Source organism: Prinia subflava, chromosome 10 (assembly GCF_021018805.1).
Source record: "Prinia subflava isolate CZ2003 ecotype Zambia chromosome 10, Cam_Psub_1.2, whole genome shotgun sequence".
Classification (NCBI taxonomy): Eukaryota; Metazoa; Chordata; class Aves; order Passeriformes; family Cisticolidae; genus Prinia; species Prinia subflava.
In genome coordinates, this window is record NC_086256.1 from 5,642,692 (window position 1) to 5,664,628 (window position 21,937).

The 21,937-nt window shown below is 38.6% G+C and overlaps 1 protein-coding gene across 3 annotated transcripts in view; it reads left to right on the forward strand.

Moving 5' to 3' along the window:
* The window catches only part of TUT4 (terminal uridylyl transferase 4), a 43,775-nt gene that overhangs the window by 481 nt on the left and 21,357 nt on the right, over window positions 1–21,937 (forward strand). For 2 of the 3 annotated variants that reach the window (XM_063407079.1, XM_063407077.1), the window contains exons 2-10: window positions 8,093–8,766; window positions 10,404–10,567; window positions 13,899–14,015; window positions 16,042–16,219; window positions 18,382–18,470; window positions 19,353–19,404; window positions 19,979–20,048; window positions 20,970–21,096; window positions 21,529–21,648. In XM_063407079.1, coding sequence (XP_063263149.1) covers window positions 8,205–8,766; window positions 10,404–10,567; window positions 13,899–14,015; window positions 16,042–16,219; window positions 18,382–18,470; window positions 19,353–19,404; window positions 19,979–20,048; window positions 20,970–21,096; window positions 21,529–21,648 — 1,479 coding nt within the window. In that variant the 5' untranslated portion in view covers window positions 8,093–8,204. The remainder of the gene's footprint in view (window positions 1–8,092; window positions 8,767–10,403; window positions 10,568–13,898; window positions 14,016–16,041; window positions 16,220–18,381; window positions 18,471–19,352; window positions 19,405–19,978; window positions 20,049–20,969; window positions 21,097–21,528; window positions 21,649–21,937) is intronic. The other variant, XM_063407078.1, reaches the window with a different exon arrangement.

The window sequence follows — 21,937 nt, forward strand, 5'->3', positions numbered from 1 at the left end:
GCCCCGCGCCGGGCGGGGGAAGCGGCGGCGGCCGCGGCGCGGGGGCCGCCCCAAGGTCAGCGGGGGGCCGGGGCCGCCCCCGGGGGCGCATCCGGCCCGGAGCGGTGCGTGCGGCTTGTTGTTCGCACGCCCTGTGGAATTAAATAATGCCGGGGAGAGACCACCGCAGCTGGGGAGTCCCGCGGGAAATGCCCCGTGTGCGGGGCTGCCCTCGAGAGCCGTGCCCGCTCCGCCGTGAGGGGTTCTCCTTTCCGTGGATTACGATCTGTCTGGAGAGACACCCAGGCATCCCTTCGCCGACGTCGCTGTGTTCTTTTGTTGGGTTATTTTGTATACAAATACAGCTGAACGACTTTGCTGCTTTTGCAATATGTTGCAATTTGCCAGTTGGCTGAATGTGTCATATCACCTGAGGCCTCCTGGCTTTTAAGGTTGTTTCTGGGTATATCAAAGGAGGATGAGCTCGTAACACACAGAGAAACAATGTAATCGGATTTAAACTAAGGTAGAGATTAGTACATTAAAGTGATAGTTGTGTCTAAGAATGGACCTAATAATTTGTTTTATATCCATGCCACCTCCACGTCACTTGGCTTCCTGAGCACCGTGCCCTGGATTCAGGGGTCGTTGCATGTGCTTGAAAATAGAGGATACGTGTTGTTTATGGTTTTGACTTGTGCTCCCGGTTTTAGTGGTTGCTTTTTGGATAGTCTGACCCCAGATAGTTATGACATAATTATTTCCGTGACAAGAAAAGTAAGCCAGCCATGGAACTATGACTTAATTACAGTACCTGGCAGAAGATGCTGTATTAGGAGTAAGAGGTCTCTCTTACAAATAGCAATTTTGCAATGAGCTTGTTTTAATCATTTTTCTACTTAACTTTAGTGAAAACCTTCATAAAATTAATTTTGTGATAAAATTACCTTTTCCCAGAACATATATTGGGATGTGTTCCCAGTAGATAGACACAGAGGGATCAGAAAGTTCTTCCTGTGTTCTGTTCTTGCACAGAGGACAGCTGGGACTTTCTTCTCATACCTCAGCTTGCAGTGGTAAAGAAACTGCTGGATGCCACGGGACACCTGCACTGTGCAGGGCATTTATCTGCTTCTCCCTCTGAAGGGAATTGCTGCAGTGGGGAGAAAGAAAGGGGGGCAGGATTTCCCTGTGTCGTACTTGAAAGCAAGATATTCCTGAGGAGCTCTCTTAACTGTCTTGTGGATCTGCTTGTCAGTCATGGTTCAGGATTTTCATATTTGTGTTGATACCATAAGGCAGTTTGACTGTCTGAGAGTATATTCTATGTTCAAGTTGCAATCCTGGCTTTTTAAACTTTACAAAACATTTCTGCTAAATTAAGTTTATTTTTGTCACTATCTTAGTGAAATAATGCAATACTGGTACTGACTTGTACTGAGAACTCATAGAAGGAAGGATCCTGCAATTTGAGTAGTGGATTAATTTGCACAATGGAAGCAATCCAGTGGAAGTCAACATTTCTGGTGCTTTTGGCACATTAAGACTATTTTGTGTATTGCTTGATGAATTGTTTAACTTAGAAGTACAAAAGACCTAAATTCTGTAACAATGCACATGAATTTAATTTTTACTTTTTTTTTATTTTCACAGAAATGCATACATACATGCATGTGTACTCATACTGTATCCTTGGTTTGTAATTTTGGTTCTAAGGTTTCAGCAAGTCTTTGGAAAAAACCCACTTTATCAGATGTTCCTAGATTTTATTTTCATTTCTGTTGATGCATGAAATACTACTGCCAGCAAGAAGTAACTTTCAGATTTTAGTTTTTGGTGTCAGCAAAGCCTGACACGGGAGTCTGGAGTCAGTTTTGTGTTACAAAGGATTATGACTCAGTCCACTGAGTGTGGCTGTGTTCTTGACAGCTTTCCTGGAGTCGTGATTTTCAGCACGTTTGTTTCAGCAGGGAAAGTGCTGGGTGCTAGTGAGCAGGCATAAGGATACTGGTGGTAGAAGATCTGTTTGCTTTTTGCTGTGCTTTGTGAACTGGTTTGCAGCTGATACGAAGAAGTTCAAAGACCATCCCTTCCTCAAGGATTCCAGTTGGGGTGAAGGGCTCACTGTTGCTTAAATTCAAGATCCAGATAAGCTTTTATGCCACAATACATACTGCTGTATTGTCGTTTAGCATAGCACTGAGCATAAGAGGAGGTTAAGATCAAGGTGAAAAATTGGGTTTCAGTGTGTGGCTGCCATTGAAACCAGTTTTGTGATCATTTGAGGCCTCTGAAAGGCTCTAAACCAGTTCTGTATTGTGCTTTCTCAGCCTCCTCATGGGCACTTGGACTGATGATGTGTGTGTTTTTGAAGTTAGAGCTCCCTTGTGTCAGTTCCTGCTCTGCTCTCAGCAGGAATGGTGTGGCATGTGGGGAGATTTGGGGCAGGTGCTGCCCCTCTTCCAGCCCCAGGGTCTGCTGCAGTTGGGTCTGAGGTGTAAAGGATTATATAAATAGTAAAGGACTATTGCAGTAAAACATAGGATCAGAACCAAAATGTACAAAAGCATGAGGAGCCCATATGAAGCAGAGCAATAGAGGAGACTGTTGTAACACAGCTGGTGTGCCTGAGAGAGGATGATTTTCCCGAGCCTGGCAGGGGAGGCAGCAGTAGTAGTAGGGTCAGAAAGAGGTAGTTCTTGGCATTGAGTGAGGTTAGTTTTTCTCACCTTCTCAGTGAGTCATACAGTGCTGTAGAAAAAACAGTGAGTCAATGCAGAGTGATCTGTAACAAGCATGTCCCTTATGGATCTCCCATCCAGCATATTTTGCTCACTTCATAATTTAAATGTAAGATATTTGCACCTATGTATGTTACCTAGTTTTGTATCGGCCAAAGCCTTGAAAAGCCTTTACTTCATTTATTCAGCAGTACTTTTGTAAATCGGCTATCATCCTGTTACTGTGTTATACATTTTTACATGTGTATATATACAGTTATTTATCTAATGATGACTGCTTAGAAGTTTTCAATCTTCCACATTGTAAATACAGCATCAGAGCTTCCTGCCTTCACTGAGCCCAGAGTGCCAGGTTTGTTGCATCCTTGATTTGTGTGTTAAAAGTTTAGGTGCACTGTGCCGACTTCCTTCTGGGTAGATTTTGGCAGTAGAGCACTTACTAGGATAAATTCTATAGCCTGTAGTAAGAGGGAGTTCTGGAACACTATGTAGCACTTAGGTTTGTTACTAAGAATACCGATGGGTTTAGTGCTGGCGGAGTCTGAAGCGCTTTAGGGGCCAGTAATCTCTGATAGTTCTAGTTCTAAGTACTTTGGAAATACATCAAGCATGGGTAGTAGTTTGTACTAAGTTATGTCTAGTTCATCATAAACCAAACAGAAATGTGTGATAATTTTTTTTAAAACTATTGACAAAGAACATGGGAGAGATTTGAATGATTTGTTCTAAAACAGATAAATGGGCCTAAGGCTGTGAACAGCCAGAAAAGACCCCCCCACTCCAGCACATTAAGGGTGTCTGTAGACATCACCTGTGGCAGAAGACAACCTTTCCTATTGTTCCTGGCTGTGGCTGTAACCTTTGTTTGCAGAATTTCCTTTTATTTTTCTTGAGGAAGTTCAGCTGGGCTGTATTGGTAATGAGGCAAGGGGGGCACTGAGGTTAATCACCCCACTTAGATTTGGAAGGCTGGCTGGGAGGTTTGAGCTTAAGGACAATCATAATGGGAGAGATAAAAGTAGGTCTTGGATAAAATGCAAGTCTCCCTATCTCAAAGGAGGGAACGCTTTATAGAAAGAGGGTGATAACACTTATGTTTGTAGTACTTTCTGTGTTTATATTTTATCTAGTACTCCCCTGGGAAACAAAACTTACAAGCCTGTTCTCTTTCTCTTTAGTTGCCTTTCTACACTCTAGTCCCTACTTTTGGACGTTTCAGTCAGTTGGGACCATGTTTTAGAACATATTTGAAGTAATGTCAGAGGGTCATTGAGTTTCTGTTTTCTGGAGCAATTATGCCTCAGCAGAGGAGAGGTCTGTGCTGAGGGGGAAGCAGGAGGAAGTTCTGTTTCCTTGTAGGGAGTAGCTGCAAACCAGACAGGGCTCCAGCACGTCTGCCCTGCTTGCCCAAGGGGCTGTGATCCAGTGTGACACAGGACCACAAAATGAACATGTAGCAAACCAGGTAGAGTCAGTTCTGCTGCTAATGAAATGATTAAAAAAGGTTTTGCAGAGGAGCAACTCAGAATGCAAGAGCTCACAGTTTAACTTGGCCTTCATCTTTGAAGAGGCCCTGTTATGTCAAAGTCTGACCCAAAATGTGTATGTTTGAGGGAGTTGAATACAGTGGAACAACTTGAGAGGAAGAAGTGGTAAAAGAGGTGGAAATATCTTCTTCAAAGTTTTTTGGTGGCTTTCTTTTTCCCCCATTTGGAAGTAAGCCTTACTCTGATTCTTTGCAATTCAAATGCAAAGTTTTTTAATGCTAGTCTGCAAGGTGGAGGAAACAAAGAAACTGGCAGAAATGAAAGTGAAACATTGTTGTTTTTTCATTTGGTGAGCCTAAAATGAATTCTAACCAAAGCTGATTTGAAACATTTTTGATTTGGTTGCTGTAGGTATGTATAGATGTTTTTTATACTTTTCTGGAGTTTGAAGTTGGGTGGTATCTTGTCTGACCTCAAGCTGTTGTATTTCAGCCAGTTTATTTTTCTAAAAAGAGCCAAGAGCTGAGCTAGATCTCAGAGGAGTAACTGGCACTGTACACTCAGAAAGCAGGGGAAACTGAGTCCCTTGTAGCACTGGGATATTGAATAAATGAAATATCCTGAAATAGTTTCAGCAGGTTAATCATACCCCACTTTGCAAACGCAGGCAAAATGCTCTGGTTTTGTTGCCAGCGTGGCTGGGAGAAAATTCTTCTTTGATTCCAGGTCTGGCAATTTGGTATAAGCCTGAGCTTGTGAATAAGACATGCCATCCAGGTTTCTACAAAGATGCCACCTCAGCACTGATTCACTCCACTCCAGTGCTTTGTTTCCAACCAAGTTATTTTTTTTAGAGGCACTCCTTTCCCTTCCCTATTTCCTCCTCTCCCTCTGTCTTATGTAGATGGCTGATATCTGATAGAGGATGATCTTTTTGTGTCTGTCCTGGGTTCAGGAGAGGTCTCTTTTTTTCTCTCATACTAAGTTTTATTAGTTGGTTTATTTTGCAGTTCGTTGTGAGGTGGTAATTTGGTTACTATTGAATATGTTGCAGCAGTTTAAATTATTTTTTGTTTGCCTAATCATTTCAGTATTAAAGAGCAAAATGAAAGAAAAAGAAATCCCAAAGTTCAACAACATTATTATTGCACTTGCATTTCAGATTCTGTATTTCATTGTAACTCCTAACTTTTTTTTTGTACAGAGTATTCTTGTCTTATGAAATGTCATGGCCTTTCCTTATTCATATTTGCTAAGAATAAAGACTATATCTGGGGTTTTTTTAATATTATCTACTTACATTTGATTACATTCTTGATATGTAACACTATCACAGTACTCAGTTCATTAGCTGGGTTCTAGTCTTTACTAGCGGGTTCTTTAGTTACTTTTTCTGATCACATTTGTACATTTGATTAAAGATTATATATTCTCTTTGAATATATAATTGTGTATTTAATTGAATGGATGAGATCAAATAATTGGAATAATTTTTGCAGATTTTTTAAAAACCTACTTTTAAAATTCGACTCTAACAACATGACACATACAAAACCAAAATGCAGCCCCACTTTTCCTCCAATGCCGGAGTTTCATGGTAGCTTTAATGTGGAAGTGGTGCCGGCAGGAGTTGTCCCCACCCTCCGAGTTGTTTGTTATTGCCAGCGCGCTCCTCCTCCTCCTGCCCGGTGCCAGCTTTCTGATAATCGGGATTGGTTTTCCGGTTTGGTTGCCGGCAGGGCTGCCCGAGGGAGGGAGCGGCCCCGGCGGGGCAGTGAGCAGGGCCGGGGCCGGGGCTGCCCCTGAGCCTGGGCTGGCCTCGCTGTGCTCCCGAGCCGAGCGGGGGAGCTGCTGTGGGGTTTGGGTTGGTTTCTTGGTTTGAGGAACTTTTCTCCCCTCTTCAGGTTGAACAAGTAAAGCATTAGTTTAGTTTAGATTAGATTAATTGAGTTTAGAATTTGAAAAATCACACTCCCATTTCTCTTCTGGTTATATGAAATTAAAAACCAAACCCATCATAGAGTTTAAAGGCAGTGATGTGTACAGAGCTGTAGCAGCTCACCATTCTCTAGAGCAGAGCTTTATCCTGGTGCTCAGGGGCTGGAGTAACTTGAATTAAACCAACCTGGGGGGACCCTGGGCTCTGCTTCCACCCTGAGGCTTCAGCAGGGCTGGTCCAGGTGGGCAGGAGTTCCTGCTGCTTTTTGATTAGAATTGCTGTGGGAAAGACTGGCTGCAATCCAAAGGCAAACATTATTTAAGCTTAGCGATTTTTGATCTAGAAGTAAGAAGCAGGTGCAATCAGTGTTTGATAGAAAATAGTTATAGCAATATTAACTAAATGTATTTGTGAGATAAAATACTTGGCCATTGAAACACATTTAGGAATGGAGATTTTTTTTCTTCTTCAGGTTTTATATTTTACTAAAAATGTGATGCTAACAGCATCTTCAAGAAAATTCTTGTGGGTTTTGTTTGTTTCTTTGATTTTTCACTGTTGAAAGATATGTATTTCAATTAAATCAATAGAGATAACCATTTTTAGTACATGCTTTATGTCCTGAAGTATTTTCTGATTTGTGTCACATTAAAATGAGAGATAGTAACTGTATTACATAGTCAGAAAAAAACCCTACTGTACTTTATACTGATAATATTCAGAAAGGGTTTTTTGGTTGTTTGTTTTTGTTTTGGTGGGGTTTGTTTGTGTTTGTTTTTTAGCAGACATTTTAATCTGATTCTCCATTCTGGTTCTTGTTTTTAAAGTACAAAAGTATGTTGTGATACTTTTAATAGCTGTAGTTCATAGACTTTTCTATTATTTCTTTTCTTCACTTAATGATAAGTGATGGGTCCTCTAAAGCCCAGAAATTTCCATGGGTCATGCCTTTACCTACCAAATATTCAGCTGGATAGGACAGAGAGAAACTCTGCACTCCATTTTTTGCTATGATTTTACAAAAAGAATTTTTTTCTTTGTCTGATGCTTCATTCTCATAGTTTTTGCTATCTAAATGTTATAGGAAAAAAAATGCTATCTAAGTGTTATAGGAAAAAAAAATCCAAGTTCTTGTTGCAGATTCTTGCCCTCATTTTCTATATTAATAAGACCAATTCCTTACAAACAGACCAACTTGTGCTGAACCTCCTCCCATTGGAAACACAGCATTTGAGTTGTCTCCAGCATAAATCTTAGATGCTCATATACCACCTAAAGGTCTGAGGTTTAGATGAGGAAAGTTAATCTGCAGTTAATAAACAATATATTTACTATTTGTGGGTTTTTTCCTAAGAAAAATCTTACTTAATTGCTGGTAGTTAATTTATATGAGATTAGGAGGTGCAGGTGATAGGTCAGGTTTATTATTAATACTTTGAGCTATATCTCTAAATGCTTTTTATAATCAGTTAATAAAATGGAGCTTGCTTGCTGGAAACTGAATTAGTTTTCTCTAGTGGCTAATTTGAGCTGTGTGTTTATTGAGTGGTATTTTTTAGATGTGTTAATTTTTTTCTTTTTTTTTCCCAGTGTAGTTGCAGACATCTTGGTTCTTATGTTTGCTCAGAAAGCCAGAAATAGGAAGGAAATAAAAAAGCAAGCTGTTGACAGGTTTATCACTGAGTGTTTTTTAGCATGTTCTGCCATTTTTTTGTCTCTTCATAGCCCTCCTCTTTTAAATATAAATGAAAATGATCAAAATTTTCATGAGTTTTACTTTAATACTGGGATGTATTGTGAAAATGCACTTATGCCTTTGGGGAGGAATATGCTTCCTATAATAATTTGTATTTACACTTTCCTTTAGACAAGTTTATTTAATGCGTTGACTACATAGAGATTTAATCTTTTCCCTTAATTTTAAAAATGTCTTATTATTTCTTCAGTAGACAATCAGCTACGATCCTTGCCTGCACAGAGGATTTAAAATCAACTGCAAATTGCTGAAGAATTGCACTTCAAGTGGTCTCAAGACAGGAGAAGCAGGTCTTCACTATAATGGAAGAGGCCAAGAGCTCAAAGAATGGAAATCATGACCCAAGGAAGTCTGTCCGTCTTGTCTGTGAGGAAGGCAAAACAGTCAAAGTTACAATTAATCAAAATTATAAACATAATCGAAATGACAAATCTGTGAAGGATGTCGGGAGAAGTTCTCCAAGTGGGAACAGCAGCAGAAAAAGTAAACAAAATGATGTTTGTTCTGAAAAACAAGGAGAAAACAAATCATGCAAAGTAAACAGTTGTATTCCTGGAACTAAAGATTTGGGATCAAACGTTCAGGATCGAAGTCATGGAAAAGCAAAAAAATTTTCTGGTTTATCATCAGCAATGGAAAACCTGAAACAGACAAAAGCCCAACCAGTGGGAGAAAATGCTCCAGGCTCCCATGTTTCAGGGAATGGGGTCGGTATGGAAAGCTCAACAGCTACTCAGAAAGGGAAACTGGTGCTGGAAAATCCAGTGGGAGTTCATGCTTTGAAGACTAGTGTTGATCAGGCTGGTGATCCTGGTAAGACTGCTGCAGATCAAAGAAAAACAGAACATAAGCCTGATGACTTCAGTAAGTATTAGTTAACACTGTCTTATTCCATTTTCTTCTGCTGCAATTTCTGACAGTCTAAAATGGGCTTTGAAATGTTTCTGCTCGTGTTATTTTTTTCACATGTACGAAGTTGCTGGTTGCATTTAGAGAGAACATGATGTTAATACAAGCATACTGCTTAGAGAACAAGAAATTATGATAATAGCTGTCCTTTTTTCTTATGCCTAAGACCTAAATATCTTTGTAAGCTACTTAGTGTGCGTGGGTTTTAGGCAATTTGGTGAATATAGTGTCTTATGAAAGGGGAGCCCTTCCTAATATCATTGCCACTTAGGGAAATGCCAGTTATTACTGCTTTTCAGAAAGATCAGGGGGAAAATGGGCAAGAAAAGTTCTTATTATAGGTAGAGGGGAAATATTTACTTCTTTTCTGTGACCATTTTGCTCTTTTGGTTACTAAAAATGTTTCCAGTAAGCTTTGGCAGGTGGCTTTTTGATTTAGGGAGCTCAGTAATACCTATCAGTGGCTACCCTTATGAGTGTGCATTTCTTACACGTAGTTTTCAATGTCAAAATTAAATGTGTTGATCAAGCTTTGTCTCACCGGGTTAATTCTGTAGCTCAGGATTTGTCACACTTCTTCAGAATGCATTTTTTTCTTTGATGAAAATGCTGGTTTAAGATGCCAGCCAGTGTAGACCTTCTGTTTGAAGTATTTCCCACAGCTACAGCAGTTGCTTGTATGGAAATACAAGGAAAATAATCAAGTGTGTGGTTTTTTAGCTGTCTGAATAGTGTTTAACAGGAAAAACAAGTTCAAGTGGCAGCATCCTGTGATCAGTCAGCTCTTTGTAGACCACCCTTATGTACCGTGGGGACCATCTGTCACTGAGAAACAGGACTTGAAAACTTGCTCAGCTTTGATTCCTTACTAGTCTGGGGGCACCGATCTCATTTGAAAGGAAAGAAGAAGGAAAAGAAAAGACAAAGCACAAACCTCTGTGCTTTGCTTATGTAAAAGGGCTGGAGTAATTTGCAGTGGATGCTTGCAGGCTGAGTGGCCTGTGACCAATGCACAGGCATGTGGAGGAACTGGCCCCGTGTGGGAGCAGCTCGGTGGCTGCTGCCCGTGGGCGAGGGGTGGCCCGGGGTGTTCAGGTGTGACTCCAGCAGCTCCGGGCTGAGGGCTGCCACTGTCTGCTCACTGTAAGGTCATCTGGGTGAACGTCTTTGAGGCACTTCTCTCACTTACTTCCCTAACAAAATGTGCTGTATGCAATAATTTTATGCCTAATATTTATTGTTTCTTTTACAGTAGCGCATCGGGATTTTGTTTGCTCTGTTCTGGATGACAAAACCCTTTCTTGTTTTGAACAATTTAGAAGACTGTGAATTTGACTGAAAAACAGAGTTAATCTACCTTTTTATTTTGTGTTTTTGACAGCACTCTTAGTAGCAGATTAGTCTCTGAAGTCTTTTTAAAATACTGGTTAACATACTGGAATGATTTTAATGTTTAAGGTGATCTTGGCCAGTGTTTGGACAAAAATCTGGAATGTAGCACTAATTTGTCTCTGGTTCTTAGCTGCTCTGTACTCTAATTTTCACTTCTCTCCATGAATTACTCTGAAGACAGTAACTGTTTCTTGCTTTAGGTAAAATAAAGAATTCTGAATCAACAAAAGAACATACATTGGAAGCGGATTATTTAGAAAACACTGGTGTTATTGATGAATCTAATCTGACAGTTGAACAGCAACTAGGATTGAAACAAGCTGAAGAACGTCTGGAAAGAGATTATATCTCCCGACTTGAAAAAGTAGGTTGGGTTATTTATCAGATAAAAAAGAAAATGTGTGTCCTCTTTCATTATCATCACCATATTTCTGGTTGGGTGATATTTCTACTACAGCCTGCTGCTTCTGTTTCTCTCTTTTTAATAATGAGTCACTTTCTGATCTAAGATACTGTCTCCAGTAGTTGAGTAGTTGTTCCTCGTGGCAGATGATAGGGATTGGAAACTTAGTGTTCCTTTTGTGGCACATGTAGCCTTTCCAGAACAGTGTTTTTAAAGTTTTCTAGATCTGAAGGTTTACAGTTCCAGTATTTAAAGAAAATTTTGTCTTATAAGATTTCAGTCTGGTTTTCTGGAACCTCAGAATGCAGGACTGAAAAGAACCTCGAGCTTTCTTCAGTGTATTACCTCTGACCAGTGCCAGTCCCTATATTGGAGATGACTGCTTAAAAGTGTTCACACGAATTGTTCTTAGTATTATCTCCCGTGAAATAAATGTTGAAATCAGTGTAGGTAACACAGAAGTTTTTGTTGATATCTAATGGAAGCATTTTAATTTCCTCGTATGTTGTCCTAGGAAAATAATCAAAAGTTTATTGCTTCTTTTTCGTACCTTTCTGCACATGGGAAAATCATTCCCATTCCTGCAGTCAAACCTTCTTAAGGCTCTCTTTGTTCTTTGGTCTTGGGGATTTTTAGTTCCTGGTTCATTCTTGTTGCTTTTCTCTAGACACGCATTGTGTTAAGCACTGTTCAAAATTGGACATGCAGTTTTAGCTGAAATCTTACATACAAAGAGGAAAGCTGACTTCATCTCTCTGAAATATGGCATTTTTGTTTAGGGTCTGTGCTTTTTTTTTTAGCAGCAGGAGGATGTTGGCTTATAGTTGGAGCAGCAATGATTCCCATTTTCCTTAAGAATTAGTCTGTCAGGTGTTCCCAGCCCTGTATATTTTGTTGATAATACCTAAGGAATGATGCTTTGCTGTGATATTATTTATTTGGAGCTTATTTATTCCATTTCTCTAACTTTTTGTGATCTCTGAATTTTTGTCATTTTACAACTTCCGTATCCTCTTCCAAGTTAATATCTTTTACATTTGTAGTCAGCACACCTTCTGTTGCATTCCCCACCTCTTCAACAAAAATGTGGAGATTTCTGCCCCTGCAAGGACCCCTGCTGAAGAATACTTGGCACATGCTCTGAGGACAGTTCTCTCAGCAGTTCTGCTCCCACCTTACTGTTCTTTATTTAGAGAGGATTTATGGTCTCCTTTTGAGACTGATACTATGACAAGTGACAGAGACTTTGTAAAATTCAAATACAACGTCTGCTGCTGCTTCTTCAAGAGCTATGGCTTCTCTTTAAAAAAGCAACCCCGAGTTTTGGTTAGTGCAATTGGTTTGTAGCAGATCAGGTTGTCACCTCTGACCTGTTTTTTCCCTATGTGCTTATTAAAAATTTATTACAGTATTTTTCTGAATGCTAATTCTGACTGGTGTCCAATTCCTTGGCTCATCTTATTTAGCCCTTTACAAATATTCTTAAGTTTGTCTTTTCCTGATGATCTGGAACCTTCCCATTCTCTGAGTTCTTTAAAATACAACTGGCTCTTTATAGATCAGCTCCTTGAGTATCCAAGGACAAATTTCATAAGACCTAGCTTATTTAGGTGCATCTCTCCTACACAAGCAGTAGTCTGTAACTTCTCTCTAATCTCTTGTTATTTTGAGGTTTTGCCCTTTTCATTAGAGTTAAGCATAATTAGATGATGTAAAAAGTGTTCACAATAAAGGCAAAATGAAAGTTATTACATGATTCAGCCTTCCTGGCGACATCTATTAGGATCATACTGCAGACCAATGTTATAAAGAAATGCAAAATTTTTCAAAAATACTTTTACTGCTGATACTCACTTTATTATAAAAGAATGGTAAAATAGTTTTTATCTACTTCAGTCATCAGGCATCAAATACTTGAATCTTCCCAGGTAGCCAGGTGTAACTGTCTATAAATTGTTTTCCAAATGATGTTTAACTTTATCTTGCTAGGTATTTGTCTGAGAGAAAATAGGGGTAAAGAGAATTAGTAATTAAAGCAATATTTTAAATTGATATTTACTCTGTAGTTGGAGAGTATCTGACTGGTTTTTTTTTCAAAAGCAAAAGGTCAAACTCAGTAAGCAGTAAGTGGAAAAACTTGCCCAAATTTAACAGTGGTTTAGGTTTCCATGTGTAAGTCAGATTTGTTTAACTGATCTGTGGTCCACCTCAGTGTCTTAAAATGGTGTTCATTCATTGTTGTGTCACTGTTTAAACATCTGGTATTTTCAGTATACTTTTTGGGCTTAGTAACTATAGATGTATTAGAATTAGGACGAAAAAGCAGGTTTTTTCTCTCCCAGTTATTGGAAAAGTAGCAAGTCTGGAGGAAAACTAAAGTGGTTTTTTTGAACCCTTTTGTCTCTGCAGTGAGCTTTTCAAAAGGTTTCCAGTCTCTGTAGCTGTGATCTGTTAGAGCTATAAAATAGAATTGCAGGATGAGACAGATAAAGTGGAGTATATGGGAACAACCCCTTCTCTTTGCAGAGTCCTGTCTGCCTTTTAGTCCAGGTCTCAATGGTTTCCTGGCTGAATAAACTCCACGGTATCCCCTTGTGGACCTGGGAAAACAGATTCCCTTCTTCCTCATCATCTCTGGAGGTTTGGCTGCCTCTTGCAGCCTTGGGGATCTCCCTGGCAGCCACTCTCCATTTGTGTACCCACCTCTGCCAGCCTGTCTGTACAGAAGGTGCTTGTTCTGCCAGTGTCCCCAATCCTGAGCATCCCTGAGGATTTCAGCCCTTGCCAGGGGATCCCACCGTGGAGTTCAGTGATGGGAGGAGGCTGTGTTCCCCCAGGCTGCCTGGCCTCACCCTCTGTGGCAGGGCAGAGCACACCCAGCACCGTGTGACAACAGCCACGCTGGGCTGCTGCCATTTCCTCAGCAGAGAAAGGCGGGGAGATGCTGAGATTTAGGCACTAATTAAAAGCTTCACCTGACAGGGGAATGGCTGACTGGCCTTTAGGTCAGCCTGGAGAAGCATAAGCTCTTCAGTCTTAATCTTACCTCACTGAATTGACTGAGAAATGTCATGTTCAAGTCATCTCACTTCCTTCCCTCGCTCTCCCCTCTTGTCTTACAGGTAAAAATCCATTTCTGCTTGTTATTTGAAGATTGCTTAATGTTTGCAAAGCACCTTGACATTAAAAGTGTTACATATTAGTTAAATTATTAATCAAAGAATTGAGTTTTTTAGGCACTACTGGTGGAAATATTTGTTTTAATCTATTTAATCTATCAATTTTTCCTCAGCGCTCCCCAGAATACACCAATTGTCAGTATCTATGCAAGCTCTGCTTAGTCCACATTGAAAATATCCAGGGAGCTCATAAGCATATTAAGGAAAAACGTCATAAGAAAAATATAATGGTAAGTTAACACAATTATGGCTATTTTTTATTCTTTTCCTCCTCTTTTTTTATTTTTTATATTAAAATAATTTTTTTTGTTAAGTGGTTTGTTTTCTTTGGTCATGTTCATTTAGGTGAAAGTTTGTGTACTGAGCAGAGATCCACAAATTTCTCTTTTCTGTTTAAGAGGAAGGGCTTGATGATTTGTCCAGGTAGAGAGGAAAGGACATTTTTGGTCATTGCTTCTGAATTAGTGTCTCTGAGTAGTGAGCAGTTCATCATACTAGTAATAGAATGCAAGGTAACTTAGCAGAGAAATATATATTACATAAAAATATATTCATTTTTTTCTGCTTTCTGAAAATAATGCCACTGGTAGCAAGACCTCCAGAGATTGGAGGTGGGGTTGAGGATGTTGTTTTTATGGTTTTTTTTTACTTCAGCTGACTTGTGAAGTTTAGAAGAGTTAGAGGAGAGAGGGATTCAATTCCCTTATCATCACTCTGAGTTTATTAATGTGTTTAATATAAAAAACAGTTCTAAGGCTTACAAAGAGAAAACCAGTTCCCTTATCAGATACCACGGTGCTGTTCTAAAGAACTGTTACATGCAAGAAATCCAATAAAAGGTGCACAAATTTTCTTGCCAGCCTATTTTTGTAAATGTTGATGAAGAGCTACAGATTCCCCAGTATGTTGGATTTTGTGATTCAGATGGTTAAAATTACTCTTCTGTAACCATTCTCCAAAGTTCAGTCAAATTACTTTCACATGTTTCCATGGATTTCTTGCCATACTTCTGTTTTTCATTAATGCTCTAATTCTAAAACGTGTGCAAGTCATCACCTGGAAGGCTAAAAGTGCCATAAATCCATTAAATCTCAGAAAGTAACATTTTTACATTATGGTCAGTGATTATTTTTAAAGGGTTCCGGTTCTCTCACTGTATCCTAAATTGCATCATGCTTAAAAAAAAGAGCCAGCCCTATGATTGATCTATAAATGCTTTCTTATCGTGCTTTTCATCTGGACATGAAGATGAGAATTGAGCAATGAGGTTTCTTTAGCACTGAGTGGAATTCTGGGGGACAGGGAGCAGTTTCATTTTTTAACACTTACCCCAGATAGCTTTGTGTGCAGCATCATGGTGATACCTATGTAGCTGTTTTTAATGTTACTTCATAAAGTGCTCCTGTTTACAGCTCTGTGAGATGCATGGCAGTCAAATAAGCTCAGAGCAGCTGTGGTTTCCCAGCTCAAGAAAAATCCTATCATGGTGACATAAAAAAATCCCATAGTACTTTAAAAATCTCATATTCTGTCTTACCCTAAATTTGTTCAGATAAGAACAGAAGAGTTGAGAGATGCAGCCTAGAACTAAACAAACATTTCCATACTGTACTGTGTTTTCTTAGTGCATATTTATTTTATGGTTATTAGTTATTTCAGTCCTTCATGTAGTTGATGAATTCATGAAACAAGGGATTGTTGTGCTTAGTCCCAGATGACTTGATGCCTCTGACATGTGCTTGCTGTTGGATTGGGTGCACTAAATCCAGTACTTTCTGGCACCAGCTGTTTAAGCAGTAATGGGACTCAACTTAGAAAATTCTCTTGGAGCTAGAGATATTTTTTCTGCCTCTGATATCTTTCCTTCAAGTACAATCCACTCTGAAAAAAATCCGTGTGACTTTTCCAGCTCAGTTACTTTTATTATGTAGGAACAATTACAGGTTTTTATTTTCTTGGATGAATTCTGCTTTAGAACAGTCAGAAAATGTGGTTTAGGGATGGAATACAGAGGATTCCTTCCCCAGTTTCCAGGTGTGAAACAACATTCTCTGTTTTTAACACTGAGCATCTGCTCTCATTCCTGGGACCACACTGTTGTATTTGCCAGTTAGAACAGCCAGAGTTCCTGCCTTTGGACGTGTTTGGTTGGGACACAAACAGCAAACAGCATGTTCCAATATCACAGAGTAGTAAGACATAGTCTTTTCCTCTTAAAATACCAATTTTTACTTATATCATCCACCAATTATTCAGGAAAAGCAAGAAGAGAACGAGCTGCGGGCGCTCCCGCCGCCCTCGTCTGCACAGTTGGCTGCTCTGAGTTTCACTCTCATCGAGGCAGCAAATGAACAAGGCATCTCAGATGAGGACTTCAGAATTCGGCAAGAAATTGTAAATGAGATGGAGAAAATTATTCAACAGCCCTTACCAGGTATTCACAGTATTCTCCCTTTGCTTTAGGTGAAAATTTTTCATTATTTTTACGTATTTTTGATGCCTTCTTTAATGGTGAATGAGTGCATTTGGGGTTAAATTACCTTCATAGTGTACAATATTAATATATACAGACTTTTAAATACAGGCTGGCAATTGATTCTAAAATAATTAACAAATGTACAAATAGAGGAAAATATGATTGTGCTTATTTGTCCTTCTTTCTGATGTGTTTATTGATCCTCTTTAAAGTGGTGGGATAACATAACAAGAAGGATAATATTTACATTTGCTTCTTTGCATTGATTTCCCATCAGCTCCTATAGTTAATACACTGGGAGTTTGGAATCAGATTTTTTGGAGCTGCAGTGATGTTGACTTTGTGCTAATAGTGTTTTGGTGTTCAGTGCATCTGAACAGAAGAAAATACTAATTTTGTTGCCAAGAAGAAGTTTTAAATTTTTAATTTCATCTGTATTGGAATTGGGTGTTGTTCTATACTGTCCATTTGTTTTAGAAACCACTTTTATTTTCCCCTTTGCTCTATAAAAATACAGCAGTAAGAAAGATATTGTTATCTGCAGAATGATCAGCTGTATTTTTAGGTGCTCTGTGAAGTATCTGCTTTAACATGAGATGCTGAAGAGAAGAGAGGTTTGTAGGGTGGAGGTTTGCTAATCTGTTTGCTCTGTAAGTGGCTCCTAGTGAAAACTTCTCTTCTGGCACTCTAGGGAGTTTTTCACTGATAGTGGGAAGCAGAAGACAAAGCTTTTTCACATAACATTTTTACATAAATACTCAGGAAAATTATTGTTACTTTGGCTGACTTGTTTGGACTGATGAGCTTCTGTGGAGGTGTAGGAGTAGTGGAAGGGGAGTCTGAATAGTAAATGACAGTTTGTTTTTCTCCTTTTCAAAGCCAGCTATGTTTTAGTAAATGTGTTTTCCTAAGTTTTAAATTCAGAAAAATTTAATTCATGCACTGTGTAGAAAACATCTGATCTTCTGGCATGATTTTCTCTTGAGCTCACGTTAGAACTATGCAAAAATTCTTACTACTATGATAAGCCATTGGAAGAAATTGCAAATTATTATTATTAACCATACAGACTTTCATTCTGAGAGGGCTGATTTCTAAGCAGTGAAAATAGGCTTGAAGCTGTGTATGTATAAGATTTGTTTTCTCTTCTAAGAATAATTTTGTTTATGTTTTTAATTGAATGAGTGTGGTCAGAGCACACATAAAGGAAGATACACAAGAAAACCCCTCTTTGCTGTGAGGGTGATTGAACACTGGCACAGATTGCCTGGAGAGGTTGTGGACTTTGCAGATTTTTGAAATCCATGCAGATTTTCCAAACCCAACTGGACACAGTCTGGGTAACCTGCTCTAGGTGACCCTGCTTGTGCAGGGTGTTGCATTTGGGAAGGATTGAGAAATGTCATTTTTCAGCTGATTTAAGTATGAGAGACCCTAATTTCTATTACAGGGAAGTTTTCATCTGCAAAAAATTCATTGTGAATTGGGCTAAATTATTATTTCTGGAATGGGATGGCATTTCTCATATTATTGCAGAGTAGGTACTTCCTAGTTAGTTTAGATCTGTTCTGCATCTTTGCAGGTAACTATTAACTAAAACACTGAATGGGCCTTGGATTATATTGAAGTTATGCTTTATATACATATTTTGTAATGAACTGTGTGTTGGGACTTGCTTGGATGGAATCAACAGATTGGTGCTTCATACAGAAGTCTGTGAGGCAACAAAGAATTTTATAATTGGCTAAGTGCTGCAGTGAAATCAAGCTGTAGGTAACAAAAGCTGTTATATAAAATCCTACACTGAGATGGTGACAGTTATTGTTACTTCATGTTTAATTCTATATTAAAAACAAACAGAACTAAAGCTACATTGCAAAAAATCTTTAAAACAGCTTGGAAAATGTTGGGCATTGGTGGTTACAGTATTGAATTATTTGTTTTCCTGTGGCTCTGTGTTATGTAAATTCCTAACCTTCACAGGAGTGAGAAAGAGGTTCAGTGTTCATTAATCTGGGAGTGCCATTTGTGAGGTGCAGTATCTAAAGCAAGGTATGCATCATGCACTAAAGAAAAATGTATGTACTAGCTGTTAAATAATGATGTTTCTCTCTCTCCAGACTGTTCCCTGAGGATGTATGGCTCCTGTTTAACTAGATTTGCTTTTAAGACCAGCGATGTTAACATTGATATCAAATTCCCCCCTAAGGTGTGTAGATTTTATCTTGTATTAACTAAGTCTGTTTTTTAAATCAAGGCCATCCACCTTTATTTCTCTTTCATTGCCTTCATCTTCTTTTGGGGCACATGATGTTAGAATAGCAAAAGCATCTAATCTTTGATTTGATGTCAGCTGTGCTGTGGAGGAAGTTTTCATTGCTCTTTAGATGACTTTAATTCTTAGGTGTTTGTTTGTTTAAGCCCAACCTTATGCTGGGCTTTTTCTAAATTTCTTTTGAGTAAGCACTGAAGCAGTATGAAAATAGTTGGCTTGGCTAAGTGTGCTTTCATGAGCTTGTGATTCAGACTGTAAACTCTTGTAGGTTTTGATCCCCCCTCCACTTTTCAAATTTGGGATAAAAGTGACATTCTTTAGGTAATGAAGTTGTTGGTTCATGTTTAGTGTGTGATATTAGCAGCACATTCTTGATAGACACTCAGCTGCTGCACTTGCTCATGTTTTAAAACAATAACCTTTAAAAACCCTTGGGAAAGTCTTGACATTAAATTCTTTATTGCTGTCCATTTCTAGTAGTATATATTGACAATGAAATAGTTGAATATATGGCAAGTGCTTTTATTTATCCTGCTAATGCAGAACTAGAACAGAAGTGTTGACTAGAGCTGTAAGCTAAAGGAGAGCTGGCACATGTTTTCATGGGGTACACAGGTACAGTTAACTTTTTCATTAATACTAATAATTAATTTTCATTAAAAAAAAAGTGATTTCACTTTTTTGAGGGACACAGAGTGTCCAGACTTCAAAACCATGAAGGACACAGTTACTTGTGCAACTGAAGTACTTTAAAATAAAATGTAAGATAAAATACCAGTCTCAATAATGCCTCCTGCTCTAATTTTCTCGTTGTAGATGAGTCAACCAGACGTTTTGATCCAGGTGCTTGAGATCTTGAAGAACAGTGGTGAGTTTTAGTTGCATCTTATTTCTATTTAACATTCCATCTGCTGCTTAGTTGTTTTTATGCTCAGTTTTTCTGTAAACTCAGAAAAACTGATTTATTTTCAACCAAAGTATCTGGACATTTTTGATGAATGTGATTTTTATGAACACCAGTACTTGTGTGAGTGAGAGATGAGAAGCTGCAGCAAGAGAATGGCAGCCCCATTACTCCAGTTCAGGTTGCCAGAAGTTGGGGCAGTAGTGTCAGATGGCAAAGCAAAAAGTTTTAACCTGTTGTAGGATGAATTCTAAGCAGTAAACTCAAAAGCTGCTTTCCAGTTTCATATCTACATGAGTGAGAGCTGTTCCAAGCTCTAGAACTTGTAGCCTCTTGTTTCTGTCAGGAACTCAGCCTGGCTGTGTGATACTGGTGGTGAGCAAAGTAACCAGAAAATGTTGGTACTGCTTAGCTGTGCAGCACTTAATTTGAGTTGTTCTGAAAAATCATGGTATAAATATAATAATTTTAAAGACAGAATTGAGAAAACTGTAAGAAACTCAGAAATAAAGTGTGTTTTTTCTTCCTCATTGCTTAGCTGTCTACTCAGATGTGGAGTCAGATTTCCATGCCAAAGTTCCTGTTGTCTTTTGCAAAGATGTTAAGAGGTATGTGTGACTGAAAAATGCTTTTAATGAGCTACTCTGCTTGTTCATAGCAGCTGCTCGCCTGCACTCCTGACAAGAACTATTACTGTAACATTCAGCTAACATTTGTATGAAAAGGGAACTGCTCATACACAGAAATGTAACCTAGAAAGAAAGCTACTTTTGTTTTTGTGCTGCACAGAACTCACTGGATGTAGGAATCTGACATTACTATTCTCCTTTTAGTTAACTGGGGGAAAAGTGGAGTGGTTTTCAGTTATTTAAAATTTTTGCCAGCAGTTTTAAGCCAAGGCTTTAAAAACATTTTGTAAGATACACATTGCCAGAAAGGACACATCATCTGACAATTTCAGTAAATTCCTGAGAAGTAGCAACCAAAATGAAACATGATTTCTTGACTGGCCAGAGGTATGGACTGAAACTCTGGGAAAGTAAATGCAACAAGAGTGGGCTTGCCTTTTCCTGTGTTTGTAACACAATAGAAATAATCATTCTGAGAAGCTAAAGGAAAGTTTTTAGAGAAGCTGTTTTGTGGGTTTACCAACTCTTAATACAGCAGGTCTGAAGTATTAATTAGTTTAGTAATTTATTAAAGTATTTGGAATGTAGATGATATATTTGGCAATTGAATTGTGCAAGATAACCTAATTAAGTAACAGCAAAACTTAGAGCAAATTCTTAATACTGTTTTATATTTTTGACTGTAATGAACTTCTGTAACTTCTAGATGCAGTCAATAAGTTAATAGTAAAGAAAATGTAATTATATTCTGTAGCTTTTTGTTAAAAAAAATCAAGTTCTTACACAGGGAGACACTGATGGATGTTTTTATTACAGTGGGTGTGATGCCTCACCTCCCCCTTGCCCCAAGCATCATAAAGTGATAAATAACCCTTTGTCTGTTGTGGTTTGTGATTGCAGTGGTTTGACGTGTAAAGTGAGTGCTAGGAATGATGTGGCTTGCCTTACCACTGACCTGCTGGCTGCCCTTGGGAAACTGGAGCCTGTCCTCATTCCCTTGGTTTTGGCTTTCCGCTACTGGGCTAGAGTAAGTTATGGAATTATCCTCAATACTTCTGTTTAATGTAGTGTATAATGTACCATGAATATACCTGTAGAAAGGACTTGGTGCCACTGCTTCACCCCACCTCCATATGTGAGATGCCACTGTACAAGAACACATTTCAGAGTAGACTGAAATTCTAGATGGAAGCATAAATATGTCCCACATTGACAGAATGTGGTGAAACTGAAAGGAATAATATATGCTAAGATAGTGTTCCTTAAGGTGCTGTATGAATTGCTGCAGTTTGTATTTTGTTTGTACGTGGCATGGCATGACCACTGCAGTTCCTGAGATACAGCATTTTGTGTTTCACTCTTATTTCTCACATTTCTTTAGTATTTGTCCTTTTATAATAGCTTGTAGACTGAAATTCTGGTATTACATCAGAAAAATTAATTATTTCTTCTCTTACAGCTCTGTCACATTGACTGTCAGGCTGAAGGTGGGATTCCTTCATATTCCTTTGCCTTAATGGTGATATTTTTTCTTCAACAAAGAAAACCACGTATTTTACCGTCCTATTTGGGCAATTGGGTAAGTGATTTAATAATACACAAACTTTATTATTAAATTGTTGGCATTATTTCTGTGTTTTGCAACCTGATAAAAATGCAGAATTTGATTGCCAAAGAAAATGATAAATAAAATGCATTGGTACTTATTGCTCACACAGATGATGCTTGATGATTCTGAAGACTTTTTTAAAAGGCACTTGTAGCAGGCTGTGTGGTTGTATCATCTGTGTTTTGGAGAAAAGGCAATTATTTTCTTCATTTCTCTGAATTTCTGTCTCTGACATCTGTTAATCCTGAGGGATGTGAAC